The sequence below is a fragment of the Quercus lobata genome, chromosome 2, assembly GCF_001633185.2.
Source record: "Quercus lobata isolate SW786 chromosome 2, ValleyOak3.0 Primary Assembly, whole genome shotgun sequence".
Classification (NCBI taxonomy): domain Eukaryota; kingdom Viridiplantae; phylum Streptophyta; class Magnoliopsida; order Fagales; family Fagaceae; genus Quercus; species Quercus lobata.
This window is the reverse complement of record NC_044905.1, coordinates 59776408-59791268: the sequence shown is the minus strand read 5'-3', so window position 1 is coordinate 59791268 and position 14861 is coordinate 59776408. Positions and strand designations below refer to the sequence as shown.

Genomic DNA, 14861 nt, shown 5'->3' with positions numbered 1-14861 from the left:
ATACTTATTTGTGTCAAAAAGACCCCACCCTTAATTTTTTTTTTTTTCTATGATTTTGAGTTGAGATTGTTTAGCAAAATCCTAGGGATTTTGATAGTAGCAAAGAAGGGAAGAAATTGGTTATTTAAATACTTTGTTAGCTTCTTTTATGTTAGTTGGAGATAGAGAAAATTAAAGTGATAGTTATCTCCAATAACCTTTTTGACACAAACTTCAAAGTATAGAGACTAAAATGAAACATTTCAAAAGATAAGGACCATTTTGAAACATAGGGTAAAAATTAAGAATTTAATGTGTCACTAAAAGTAGTCATTGGCTACCTTTTCTTAGCCATTTTAAACTCTTGGGATGCTCACTTAAGTGAGGGCTACAAGCTAGAGTTAGCCAATGAGTCAACTATGTTTTAAAGTCAAAAAGAATTTGTTCAGGAGATTCAACCATAAACAACACGAGCATAAAACCTCTTTTGTGATGAAAATGATACTAAACTTCTTCCATGGGCCTAAGATGTTGTCAGTGTCCCTAGCCCACTTTTTAACACATACGGACAGGCTCATGCAAAATATCCAAGAGAAACTGACTCATACCCTCCAAACCACAATCCCTCAATTTCTCCAATGGGAAACTTGGGCTTGGGCATTGCAAAAAGGAAAATAATTATAATAATAATAATAATAATAATACATGGATTGGACTCACAAGGATGTCAGACTCGGTTGAATTAGGATTATAGAAAAACTATGAGAAAACAACCATCAATAAGCTAAGAAAAATTATCACGATGTATTTAATCATTTAGAATTATAGATGGGGGATCTACAATGATTTTGACCAGCTCTAAGCATGAATAGGCTTGGATTTCCTTTATATGATGCTCCAACATGGGCCAAACCAAGCTGCCTTGGCAATGGGGCAATGGAGAAAACAAGTGGATGCTAGTCTCATCTTCTTGCTGACTTTAATGGGCATTTTAAATTTTGACATTCTAATTCTGTTAGGCAAGACATTGTTTGTGAGTCTCCAAATTAATTGAGTCTCCAAAGCAATATTTTAAACTGATCATGAATTCTAAGATTCCAACAAAGATTCTTCCCAAGTTTCAACGTTGAATCAGTTGGGTTGGCTACCCAATATGTTGACGAAAATAATTTCCCCAAACCAAGCCAATGTTTAGTTCTTTGAGCAATGGGAATGACTACGACAATTAGATTCAGAAATCATCAGCTCATTTGCTCAACACCTCTGGATCAAGTGACAATTAATGATGGCAAAACTCATTTTTCAAGTGAAAATGGTCTTAATCTATTTTTTCTAGCATATACTTGTGAATACCTCATTTTAGAAAATGCAATTAAAAATTTGTGGTTTGCCAAAGTTTAGGGCCTATTTGGTATGTGATTTCAAACAACAGTTTTCAATGTTTAAACACTAAAAATTATGGTTCTAAAAATTATAAAAAAAAGAAACAAAACAAAATGCATTTGGTAAGAGTATTTTTTTAGAAGTTTTGAGTTACGTTGCTCATTTTAGGGTGTTTAAACACTAAATTTAGAAAACTTCTCTTACCAGTTTTCATATTTCAAATAACGTTGCTCAATAACACTTTTGTAAATATTTTAAAAAACATAAAGGCCGCTTAATTAAACAACACATAAAGCTTCCTTTTTCAATTCCAACTAGAGAGGCCATTTATCAGCTTTAATTAAAATAAAAAAAAAAAATTTTAAAAAAAAAACACACACATACCAAACATATAATTATGTTTTTTTATACAGTAAAACATGTTATTTGAAACATAGTACCAAACATATTTTTTGCTTTATGATTACTATAAACGTGTTTTCACAACACTTTTTAAACCACAATTTTCATTACGATATTAAAAATCTCCAACCAAACGAGCTATTAGGCATTCTACATGATAAACACTTTCAGCTGAGTTTATGTCTTTTGCCTTAGATTCATCCAAATAAATGAGTAATTATTTTAGTATTTTGGAAGTATAGCAATGTGATACTCCCTCATTTCATATAATAGTGGGTCAAACTCTTTAAAGGTCTGTTTGAATTGAAGGCAAGAAAAGGAGAGTAGAGTAGATTTAAATTTAACCCAAAATTAGCTTAGTTTTAACCAACTTTACTTTACTCTATTCCCTTCCACTCCCTCCATTCAAACGGGCTCTAAATTCATCGTAAGATCTACCATTATTTATATGATTGGGGGGTGGGGGGGACCATTAATTTTCACGACATTACAGACATACAAATCAAGTTAACTGCTTCTAACGTTTACATTACATAAATCCAATTGACAGAAAATCAGGTACATGTTTGCATACATAAAAATGCTACAAGCAGCTAGACTGATTGATCAACTAGCTTTCTTATGTGAACTACGCTACATTAAGCATTTTTATAAAACATGGTGATTTTACAGATCTTGCCTCCTCTACAGCTTTCTCCCCTTTAATGACAAGTGCAGCAAGCTAACCATCTTTGCTTTGCACAGATCACGATGATGGCTTTGTAGTACCATAAAGACCAATAGCATTGACTTCTTTTGAGATATATCAATGACTCTATGTTGGTCATAATAAAGCTAAATCCATTTTCCTGCAGGAAGAAGAGCTACCATACCATTTACTGCTTCAAATTTAGCTTGCTGAAAGCAGCAATGATTCTATCATCTGTGATCATTCTGTGGTTTTCATAGAAGTCTAGTATCTCCATAGAGATATTTTTCACCTGTCAAAAACATACACAGCATTCATAATTTCAGCAAGCAGATGAGAGCATCTGCACTTTTTACAAGCTACCAAATCATAATAGTAAAATTGGCGAACATTTTATTGCAATTTATTAATTATATGGTCACAAATGCAATGCTCATAATAAAGGCTTATGCTCATTAAGCACAGGAATTAGCAAGCAAATAATAGCCATTTATACAACACTATAAGCTCTTACTGCTTATTCTAGATAAATTTTAATTGAAGATAAAGAGATTCTAAGATCCTTGATAGGTACTTAACTCCTATAAAATCAACTCTATCAAGAACTACACTCAATTTTTACTTCCTTGGCATGTCAATCTCTAGCACAGGTAACAAGAGAAAAGAGAAAGAATACAAATATACATATATAAGCTCATACTCTTGTACTCTATAACCCGTATAATCTGGGGAAAAGAGCATAATAATTTATTTTTGGAACTTAAAGATGGTATAGAAATATGACTTAGTTTTGATATAAAATTTCCAAATATCAGTTGATAAACAAGCCCTATCCCCTGCAATATGACACTTGATAATACTCCGAATCAGGGTTTACATAGTTAACCCCTAAAATTTAGGTTCAAAAGCTTGCTGTGTTGAGCGTTATTGGAATAATGGGTTCAAATTAGAATGCTGATGCAGGACAGGCTCAAAAGGGGATAGGAAGGGGGGATAGAATAAGAATTTTGGGAAAACAATTGAATAGAAAATAAAGGCCAGCCCTAGGAATCAGCACCCAACAAGGAAAAAGTAATGACAATTGATCATTTTCTGTTCTTTTTTAATTACGGGTAATCAAGGAAAAATTGTTAAACAAACCAGCAGCTAACTAACAAGCAATTGTAAAAGGAAATAAAATAATAAACTTTTGGTGGAATTAATCAAGTAAAGAAAATAATGATGATATTTAAATGTCTATTTAGTTCAAAAAGAGAAGGGAGAAATCTGATCCAGGCTGTGAAATGTGTGGAATTGAACTTGTGCAATTGGGCTGCTAGACCGTGGCTACATGAACTCTTCAAACACAAAGGACATCAGACCAGTCGTTGTGACACGTGGGCAGGGCTAAGATGCTGGCCCGCTTAGTAAATAATGAGTTGATCAGTGGTCTGACCTATATGCTAAAAAATCTTCTTTTGAAAAAAAAAAAAAAAAAAACCACATTACATGGGCACAGACAGACAATAGATCAAAAGGCCTAGAACCAAATTAGATTTCAGTATTTGACTGTAAATGGAGTTCACAAATGGCATCTTCAGTTCAGTTCCAGGAGATGAACTGGAGAGGCACACGACAATGACTTGAGGTGGTCTCAAATTGAAACTTTGGTGCTAGCACTGTGATGTTTGGTGGCAATGCCAATGTGCTACAATTGTGGCGACACGACAATGGTGAGTGAAGGATGAAAGGATTGTCTACAGCAAGTGGGGACTCGGGACAATGGCCGTTAAGTTCTATGGAAGAGGCTAGGGTAGTTGGGTATGTATTTAGTTTATGCACGTCAGATGGGAGGTTTTTTGGATCTGGTTGTAGCTCTTTAGAATGCCAGGAAGCTCTACTTGCAGGTGCATGAGGGTTTGTGATCTGCGATTAGGGTGCCAGTGTCAGGTAAAAAGGCAATGTTATAGACAGTTCTGGTGGATTGATTGACGGGCTTCACAGGAATGTTGGTGGTGTGATGGTATACAACCGCAACAATGGGATTTTTTTGTGGTTGGGCTCATGGTCTTTTGATTATATGGGCTCAGTGGGGTGGACAGCTTGGGTCATTGCGGTGATTGAAGGGTTTTGATGGTTGTTGGTAAATGGGAATCAATGAGGGGTGGTTTTGGCAGGGACTCAATATTGTGGACTGGATCTGGGTTTGCTTTGATACTAAATTTGATGCAGGACAGGTTCAATAACTACAGTTTGCTTGGAATCAGCACTAAGCATGGAAAGTGAAAACCTAGGAACCAGCACCCATCATTCCAACATAATATTTTACGTCTCAATAATCTGTCTTCTATATTTAGTGGAGCCTTTTTAAATTGACTTTCAAGAGTACATCAATAAGGAAAATAATAAAACCATAATAAATAAATTAATTTTAAAAAAAAAAAAATCCCACAAAATCTTCAATCACATAAAGTTACGTCAATTGGAAATTCAAAATTTCAAAATTTCAAAATAGCACTAATTTTGGTGTCTGCACCAAATATTGACGAAAGCATGCGTAGAAAGCACCTCCTCAGCTGAATCCTTATATATTAGACCATATCAGTACATGCCATTGTTTGTGTTACACATTCCAATACATACAAAATTATACATGACTAAATATTACATAGTGAAACACTATTATTTGTACAAAACCATAAGATTCTTATGCCCACCAACAAACTTGGTTTAGTTTATAATGGACTATCAAATAGTCAGAAATTTCATTAGCAAAATTCTTGTGGCAAGTAATAATCATTCACATAAGGAAATAAGTGAACCTCATTTTATTATATTTTCTTTAGTAATTTTCAGATATTATACTCATATTTAAAGGACAGTGCCCCTATCTGTATATTCAAACTACTTCAAGTAGACACAGTAGGATCTCGTAGCATAACCGATGCAAGACCAGGTTGTATTGCAAGACTAGGTTGAAGATAGGGCCAGACGCTATGATTGAGACTTATGTGTCAAACATGATCTTAGATCAAACCAATGCTTTCAACAACATATGACATACCAAGATGAGAGTCGCATTGAATAGAAAATAATGATATATTTCTGGTAAAAGCATTCACAAAGAGATTGCCAGAATAAGAGGCCACGGAAAACCTCATGAGAAGAAAATTTACCACATTCATATCAACACGAAGTTCTTCAAACCATGCAGTGGTATCCTTCTCCCTTAGTACACTAGCAATGTAAATGCAAGCTAAAGCTATCAGATGTGGAGCATGTACAAGAATAAGGTCCATCTTGTAGGTGTCATTCAATAGTCCCCTGCATGTCTCAAAAAAGCAATGCTACATCATGTTTATGTTCTTGAACATCAACTTTTTTATTTTTATATTTCGATAGTTGGAGGTGGGGGGGATTTGAACCTTAGATGTCTCCTTTAAAAATACCAGGAAAAGCCAACCAATTGAACATCAACTGAGGCTAAACGATGTTGTAAAACAAACAAGAGCAACTGTGCTTTACAGAATTGATGGCTGGCACACAGAATGACATGCCAAGAGTATAGCAAGAGGAGGATGTAGATATAAAAATGTACAGTATCAACAAAACTAATAAACTGTCGGCCTATCCTTGGTGATGCAATGTTGACAGCAATAACAACTTCTTTTTTCTAAATCATGAAGGCTCCTTTGAGATTTTAAAATAATAATAAATAGTATTTTTAACTCAAGCTTCATTGGGTCTTGTTAACTAGTGCCTTTAAGCCTAAGGGCACAGTTTAAAAGGAATGATGAAAATTCAATTATGAATTGTAATACACATTTTTTCGAAAAGAAAAATACGCTTGTCAAGAAATTTATTGGTTTGCAACCACAAATTCATTGTGGTTGTAGGTAATTTTTCTTGATATGTGAGCACAGTTTGACTTTATTTTTTGAAAAATGTATAAAAAAATCATTTAATTAAGCATTAAAAGCGCCTTAACTTGTGCCCTTATGGCACCAGTTAACAAAAGCCTTATTTTAATTTGCTGTGGTTTTTGTGAAAACTAAGAATCCCATTTCAACTTCTACTCACTTTGCATCACACGTAGAGAAAAGGCTTGTAAATTAAATAGAAAATTGGAAAAGGACCATAAAAAGAATATAATTAGTTATCAACGAATATAAAAGCTATATTTTTTTACTGAAAAGAACAAGAACAAAGAATTTGAGAAGCATGGTGATGTGTGCTGGCAGCAGCCACACAAAATTGACTATGCTGGGGATTGCACGCTTACCAAGTTAATTGAGTCATACTTATATCATTCAGGTTTGCATCCTGAAGCAACCTGTCAAAGAAAAAAGAAGGGGGGGGAAGAAAGAAAATAAAGAACCATTTAAACTGAGGAAGATATTTGATTGACAAGATCATATAACCAGCATTTCAAAAAGGATTAATTTGTCTAAACATCATGCACAGAGATGATTATTAGCATAACTAGAACCAATGAGCCTTTTCTTTTTTAGACAGGTAACCTAAGGTAGCTCATGATTAAATAATGTGAGTTTGCAATTCCAGAATTGTATGATTATATTTGAAGAGGAGAAAGCGAATGCAAACATGCAACTCCTAAAGATAGGTACCAGCCACTATTAGTCATATCCATTTCATTATTACGTCAAGTACAATATGGTAACATACTTATGTACCTAATTCAGCTATAGTGTCATCTAAAAGTTGGATATTAAAAGAAGTTATTCATATGAAGACTAACTGCAATAGCATTCACCCTAAATATTTAATTCAAGATATGCATTTACAAATATAAATCAAATCAACTTTGGCCACACCCACAAGCATCATATATGATACTATACGTTAAAATCCAACCACAAAACGATATGTGGTAAGAAAAAAAAAAGGAAAATTTTACCAGCGGGAAGTAAGTAATGGAATTTTCATGATGTTATCTCTCAATCAAGTAATTCATCAAGTTGAGTCAACTGTATTTACAAGAGTTAAATAAACCCTGATGGAGCTCACCCTAATCATTTAACAGTTCAAATTTATACAATTAATTCATCAAAGAGAACCACCAAATATTTTATAACCAACCAGAAGATACTTAAGGTAGATGATATAAAGGATGAAATACTTACTGAGACAATGCTCGATAAGGATGGAATACAACTAAATAATAGTTGAGTGCTTCTAAAATCTTCATTTCCATTTCAAGGATGTCTTTGATTTCATATCTATCATACCTATACTTTTCATCAGCATCTGTAAAACAAGAAAGGTATGTTCTAAGCACTTCACACACTAACGTAGAATGACAACAATTGAATTTGGCGGAAATTCATACAATCAGTCTAGTATCAAGTAATTACATAATTTTTTAAGGTAAAATACAAGAAGCCTGGCCTGCACTGTGCTTTCTTCTGCTTTTGATGCCAGGTACAAGCAGGTTGGAGCCACAAGACGCGGATCATATTCTGTCATACTCTTTCTGAAAGCACAAAAAGAAGTTAAGCTTAGCAAGCAAAAGCACAACTGGGCATAAAAAATTGCCTAAATGTGCTTTCTTATGAGGTGATGCTATTTTTGTTTTTTTGTTTGTTTTTTTTTTTTTTTTTTGGCTTTTTTCTTTTGATGAAATAGCAAATTGGCTACAAAAACAATTACAAGTGTTTGTATGTAAACTAGTGTCAAAGGACAGATCAGAATTACTCAGAAAAGAATGTCCTTCCAAATATTTAAGGGCAATCAAAGAGAGAGAGAAGACATACTTGACCTTCACCAAGTTAACAACATAAGTAAAAAGAAATAAAGTAAAAATAAAGTTCCTACAAGGTTGAGTTTAATATATTTTTCATTCCTTTGATTGAGAAAATCATAATTGGCTCAAGATCGTCCCAAAATGACCATTTAGGTCATTACTAATCAAGATACCTTTTTTAATGAACAAGCAAAGTAAAAGGGTACAGAAAAACTTTATATTTAATCCCAGCATAAAATGCAAAAGGATTGCTTGCTTGGTTATGAGTCAAGTCTAGTCTACAAAGGTTTTGTGAGTAAAGAATGATTGTAAATTTTTCCTCTATAGTGAAAATCACCTATGGAGTGGTCCATTTTACTTTTGAAGAGTCAGTCTTGAATTTACCCACTACAGTATTTGAGTAAACATGATCTCCACTGGACAGGCATAAAGCTTCAGCTAGTAAACGAAAGTGTATACCATGATTTGTAAGTCGATCAATATCTGTATGCATTGCATGATGGATGTGAAGAAGTAGACCATTATATCAGCAATATTTTTCCATTTCATCATCAAAATCCTTTTAATTTCTTTATGTTGCTTTGGATTGTGACGATTGTAACTACGGTTGCACTTTTTGTTAAATTGTTACTCTTGTAATACGAAACAATTAATCTGTTAATTAGAACATGGGGGTAAATTTTAGAAATTTCAATTGGTATTAGAGGGTAGGATCACTTAGGAATTAGTTTCTTGACTGTGATCCTTTTAGCCTCTTGTATTGGATAAGTCCCAGTCCCTTGGTGTTCCCATGATTTTGATTGAAGCTACTTATATTTGATAGCATAAGGAGTTATGACGAGTACGATGTGGAGGCCCACATGATCATGAAAATTCATCACAGGAGGCTTATAATGATGAGGATGGACTTTATATATAGCCTATAATAAGCTTTTTTAATGAATGCACTAAAATGAAGAAAACATCTAAGCAATTCCTTAAAAATCTTAATGAGGTTGATCATCAGGAGGCATTAGTGATTGAACTAGATAAATCCAATAAATACACTAAAAAACATAAGGATGAATCCTCACTTAAGGAGAAAATCAAGACCTGTTACTTTTCTTTTCTTTTTTTCATTTTTTAAAAAAGTTGGGTGGGGGGGTGGAAATCAAGACCCTAAAAGATGAGCTTAAGAAGTCAAGAACTCAATTGAAAAGAATGTTGAGCTTGCTGCTGTGGTTATGAAGCAAAGTAGCTAGTTGCAGCCAAGTTGGGGCAGCATGAGTTCAAAGTGTAATGCAGACATAGGCCGTTGTACTCCACAACATGTTATAGTTACCATGCGATGTACTCTTAGTGATAGGCTCTTTGTAAAAGTGAAGTGATTAGTAGTACGCCTGTGTTAAGGCAGTTAGTGATAAGAGCTGTTAGCTATTAGGTAGTTATTAATAAGGGTAGTGACATCAGCAGTTAGTTAAGCTAGTTTGTTATTGCTTTATATTGATTTAAATTGTGATAATTGTTCCTGTGCTTGCACTATCTATTAAATTGTCAACTCTTGGAATAAGGAAAAATTAATACTTTAATTATGGGATCAATTTTACAATTTTTGAAATAATAATATTTATAATTGGTGTTCTAGTTTTGTCTGTCTAGCAATTTATGCTTCTACATAAAAAATTACTACTGCTCAACTTCAAATTGGTAAGCATTAGAAACTAATCACTCATATAGATATGCTGAATTATAAATTGGGACGAAATATTTGCATAAGTGTGCAACTATTGCCAACACCTGGGGATATGAACAAGCACCAAAATCAGCATAATAAATTGCCCCATCAGTTTATGTTATATAGCATATAATCAAAGATGAGTAAAGAAATTAATAAAGCATATTTAAAATACTTTGTAACATGTGACATGACATATATAAGAAGTGCAATTAAATTACCAAAAAATAAAAAAAAAGGAGAGATGCTTAGTTGTTAACCAGAAGCAAAACAATAAAACAAACAAGTAGTAATCAATTATCAATTATCAAGTGGCTGGTACAGATTCACAAGAACTTCATAGTCATTACTAGGATCAAAAGCAAAGCACAAGCCATGAGCTTATTATTACCAAATGAGCATATTTTTACCATCATCAGGCAATTATTTATTATTTAAATACCTGGTGTAAACACGTCTCATATATGTCACTGCAGTAGCTACAACCCTGAAACATTTTAACGGCATATTAGAGATCAAATCAATTAGTTAAATTTGTTGAATAAATATTTTTCTTTAAATTTTTTTATTGACACACCCAACAAATCTTTAACCAAAGACCTCATCTCACTCCATTCTTACAGAAGAAAGATATACCATTTGAGCTAGAGCTCATTACCAGGTAAAATATTTCAGTTTTGAATTTAGACTTTAATGTTGTTGAGGATTTTACCAGATGTAATTGTGCCCTAATGTAATCCTTGAAAACTATTAAAAAAAAAAAAAGAGGCTCCAGGAATGTTTGAAGCAGTGTAATTTGAACAAAAATTCTGATTGGATATGTTTCTCTAAACTTGGTGGTGATTCCAAGCATGATTAGGTGGTGAAGCCTAGGATTTAGGCAGATTCTACGTGGTGAAGCCTAGTATTTGTCCTGTTCTTCCTTCCCCGTTATTTCTATTTTCTACCCATTCTGTCCTGCATCACATTCTAGAAAAAATGACCTTTGTTGTTTCCAATAAACAACAGTCATCCTTCCTTTTAACATTGTTTCAACAAGCCTAGCCAAAGTATAGTGCAATGATGATACATAAAATTCCATCCCCTCAGAATATATACTATTATGGTAGATCATGCACTTTGCACTTGGTTAGAGCTTATTCTTTTTTTTTTTTAATAGGTAATAGAATTTTTATTGAAAAAATGAACATTGTGTTCATGATGATGAACACTCTGGACATGAAGAAAATACAAAATGCTCAAGAGCTAACAGCTAACAAATTGTAAAAAGCAGAAATTGAAATACATTGTGTAAAACCCCAAATAGAGTTAGAGCTTATTCAATTCATAAAGCTTTTGTCCTTTTAATAAGTAAAAAGACTAGTGGTATTTTTAGAACAAAATCTGGTACAACTAACATAAAGCAAACTATCAATATAAATGTTTTATCTCGGTGATGCATTAAAGGAACTTGCTTGAAAACTCTCAAACTTCTCTTAGAGTGGAATATCTGAAGAGTAGTATTATGGTGCTTCATCTATCCCAAAATTTGCACCAACCACAAGGTAGAAGATGCCCAAGAATCAGATTCTTTAGATAGTAGAAAAGAAAATTATATAAAATATTTTAAAAAGTAACCACAATTCTAATCATTGTCAATATTATGATACTTCTTAACAAGTGTAACATGCCCAGATGGACTAATCATTGTCCAAAATCAACAAAATAACTAGGGCAGAAATTATAAAAGCTACATGCGAGACAAGACTGCAGAAACCATCTAAGCAGAGAGGGAAAGAAGCAATTCTTTTAAAAAAGGTGATATGTTAAGTAACACTAGGAGAATAGGTTCAAACCTTTGCCTCACTTTAACATTTTGAGCCAATTTCCATATATCTGAAAAGAAAATTTAACCAAAAAATTAAAGGTTACATTTAGAATGGTTTAGATATGGAGAGCAAAACTATTAGCAGTTTCATGTATGTGCATGAGACCATCAAACAAAATATCGGTAGGGGATGACTCTACATAGTAAGTTTGATGAGCCTTCAATTAATCACAACAACACAATCAACAAAGACAGCCCATAAAATCAAAAGCTGTGAGGGATAGTAGCAAATAACTTGCACTACAATTTCTGACAGAAATTCTATTCCTAGCAGTAAAACATACAAATACACTGCACACACAAACACAGCAAGTAGAGACAGAGAGTGAACAAAAACCACCATTTTCTCTAAGATCATTAATACCATAAGAAACTCAAAGTAACAAGTTATTAACAACATTCTGAACATAACAATTAAGCATCTTGTTTTGCAATTAAGTCTTGTTGAAACCAAATATGCTTCCGTTCACTGCACTGGGAAAGCACCAATCCTCTATCGAACATGGTTAAATTTCTATCAATTTTCATTGCCAACCTATTACCATGTGAAAATTACAACCGCCACAATATTAATCAGTGTGTTTACAAGATACAGATGCAACATTCCCTTTCCCTTTTTTATTGGTCAGCGATACACGTGCAACTTTCACTAATATAACCACATCAAAGAAAAATGATAATAATCCACAAAAGGGTAACAACGAAAGTATCAACCATCAATATCTCCTGCAACTATAAAACTTGAGGGAGTTTTGAAAGAGAACTCTTAAATGAGCTGAACCCCAGATCAAATCCATCAAAAAAGAAACCATAAATTAAAAATTGAATGCAACCCAACAAAAGTGAGTGTGAGAGAGAGAGAGAGAATACAGTTGGCCATGTGCAACTTAATGAGCTTGAAATCCTCAAGAGTGATGCCCTTTTCTTTGTCAAGTGGGTGCACCACATCCACGTCTTCCTGGTCCAACAACTGTTTGCTGAGCAAAAATCACAGAAACAAAACAGACCCAATTTCAAAAAACATGAAAAACAAAAACCCAAAAAATAAAAAATAAAAACATAGAGAAACAAAGTGAAATTTAGATAAAGATGTTGTCTTGGAAGGAAAGATACTAGTGTGATGATGTCCAGAAATTGGCGGCCATGTTTGGATCAGATACGAGAAATATTCTGAGACTGATCGAGACTTTTAATGTCAATGTTTCCCGATGGTTCAATATTTCGGTTTGATGGTTGAAGAAGTAAAGTAAAAAGTGTTGCGAGGCCAGTGGAAAAGTCTCTCGGTCCTCGAAGGCTCCATTTCAATTTAGGCCCATTAGCTAAAGCTATGGACCTTAGCAACTTAGGCCTTGAGAGAGGCCCGAGTATTGAATGAGCAAGCTACAGATTAGTCTGGCCTCTTTGTGTTTGGATAGAACCAATTAGCCTTTGGAGAAATAAGTTTCAAAAGAGAGAGGTTGAGGTTGACTATGATTGGTTTTTTATTTTTATTTTTTATAGTTCATTAATTAAACTCTTAGTATTTTGAGCTCATTAACTCACTTGGCACAAATATTAAAAAACTTAATTAGACACATGGCACAAAATTAGTGCATAAGTGAAATCTAATTTTTTTTTAGAATCAAGACCTCAAAGAAATTTTATTAATCAACCAAAATCAGTTACAAGAACATGATAAAGTTGTGGCAGAACATCCCCCATCCACACTGTGAGAGCATCAATATATCTTGCGTATACTTAAAGATACTAACTAATTAAATTTGGAATCTAATTAAATTTTTTCTTAACTTTGGCTTTATTATATATATACTAACTTGTAAACCCATGCATATGCATGGATACACTTAAAGATATATAATAAAATGCATAATATAATTCCTATATATATAATTTAAATACTATTGATAGTCATTTTTATATTTTGTTAACTCTTTAAAATATTTTGTAAGGACATTATTAGGTATAAAATGTAAATGGTCCATATTTAAAAAAAAAAAAAATTATTGTGAAGCACTTTTTTTTTACGATTCATTTATTCTAAACTCTTTAGTTTTTGTACTTAATAACTCACTTAGATGAATATTTATGATGTATCCTCACATTTGATTCTAAAATTAAGAAATAAAACACTTTAAAAATAAATAATTTAGGACACATGGTGTAAAATTGGAACTTTAATTTGGAATTCTAATTTGAGTTCCTCTTAACTTCACCTATTATTATATATATAAACTAGTCGCTAACTCAAGCGATGTACAGGAATAGTTACTGGATGAGTTCATAAAAAAAAAATTAAAAAAAAAAGACGCAATGTTGCATCTCTAGTTTACTTTGTGTTGTATATATAGGTATATGTAAGATAAGTTGTAATATATATACCAAAAGGTGTGTATTGAAAAGTTATAATAATTCAAATTGAATATACCAAAAGGTACCTATTGAACGAAAATATGCCTATTGACCAAAAATGTACCTGTTGAACGAAAAAATGCATATTTAATAAAAATGTGTCTATTGACCAAAAATGCACATATTGAATGAAAATGTGTCTATTGAAAGGTTATAATCTTTTGGGTATAAATAGTAGTTCATATTCATTTGGTAACTTCTTCTTAACTTCTTTTCTTTCATCTTTCTTAGAAACAGAAGAAACATGTAGATATTCTCCATAATTGCTATTTGTAAGTTGGATTTTCTTTTGTTAAATAGTGAAAAGGTCCAAGAATAAGTCACACCAATGGTAGCAACAATAATATTGAAGATTTTTTCATTTGGTAACATCTTCTCAACTTCTTATCTTTTATCTTTTTTAGAAACACAAAAAATATGTGGATCTTTTTAAAAATTACTATTTGTAAGTAGTTTTTTTTTTTTTTTTTTTTTTTTTGGGGGGGGGGGGTTAAATAGTGAAAAGGTCCAAGAATCAAGCCACACCAATGGTAGCAAAAATAATATTGAAGATTTCTTCATTTGGTAACATCTTCTCAACTTCTTATCTTTTATCTTTCTTAGAAACACAAAAAAATTTGTGGATCTTTTTAAAATTATTATTTGTAAGTAGTTTTTTTTTTTTTTTTTTTTTTGG

The 14861-nt window shown here is 32.7% G+C and overlaps 1 protein-coding gene across 1 annotated transcript; it reads right to left on the bottom strand.

The window, feature by feature from the left end:
- Positions 1-2256: 2256 nt before the first annotated feature.
- On the bottom strand, positions 2257-13020 carry LOC115976003 (cyclin-C1-2-like). The gene is made up of 9 exons (XM_031097066.1): positions 12890-13020; positions 12647-12753; positions 11745-11784; positions 10352-10396; positions 7807-7925; positions 7576-7699; positions 6714-6764; positions 5608-5755; positions 2257-2744 (listed from the first exon to the last, which is right to left on the bottom strand). Exons 1-9 carry the CDS (start codon positions 12919-12921, stop codon positions 2640-2642), a joined length of 771 nt encoding a protein of 256 aa, XP_030952926.1. The 5' UTR covers positions 12922-13020; the 3' UTR covers positions 2257-2639.
- Between the last annotated feature and the right edge of the window lie 1841 nt (positions 13021-14861).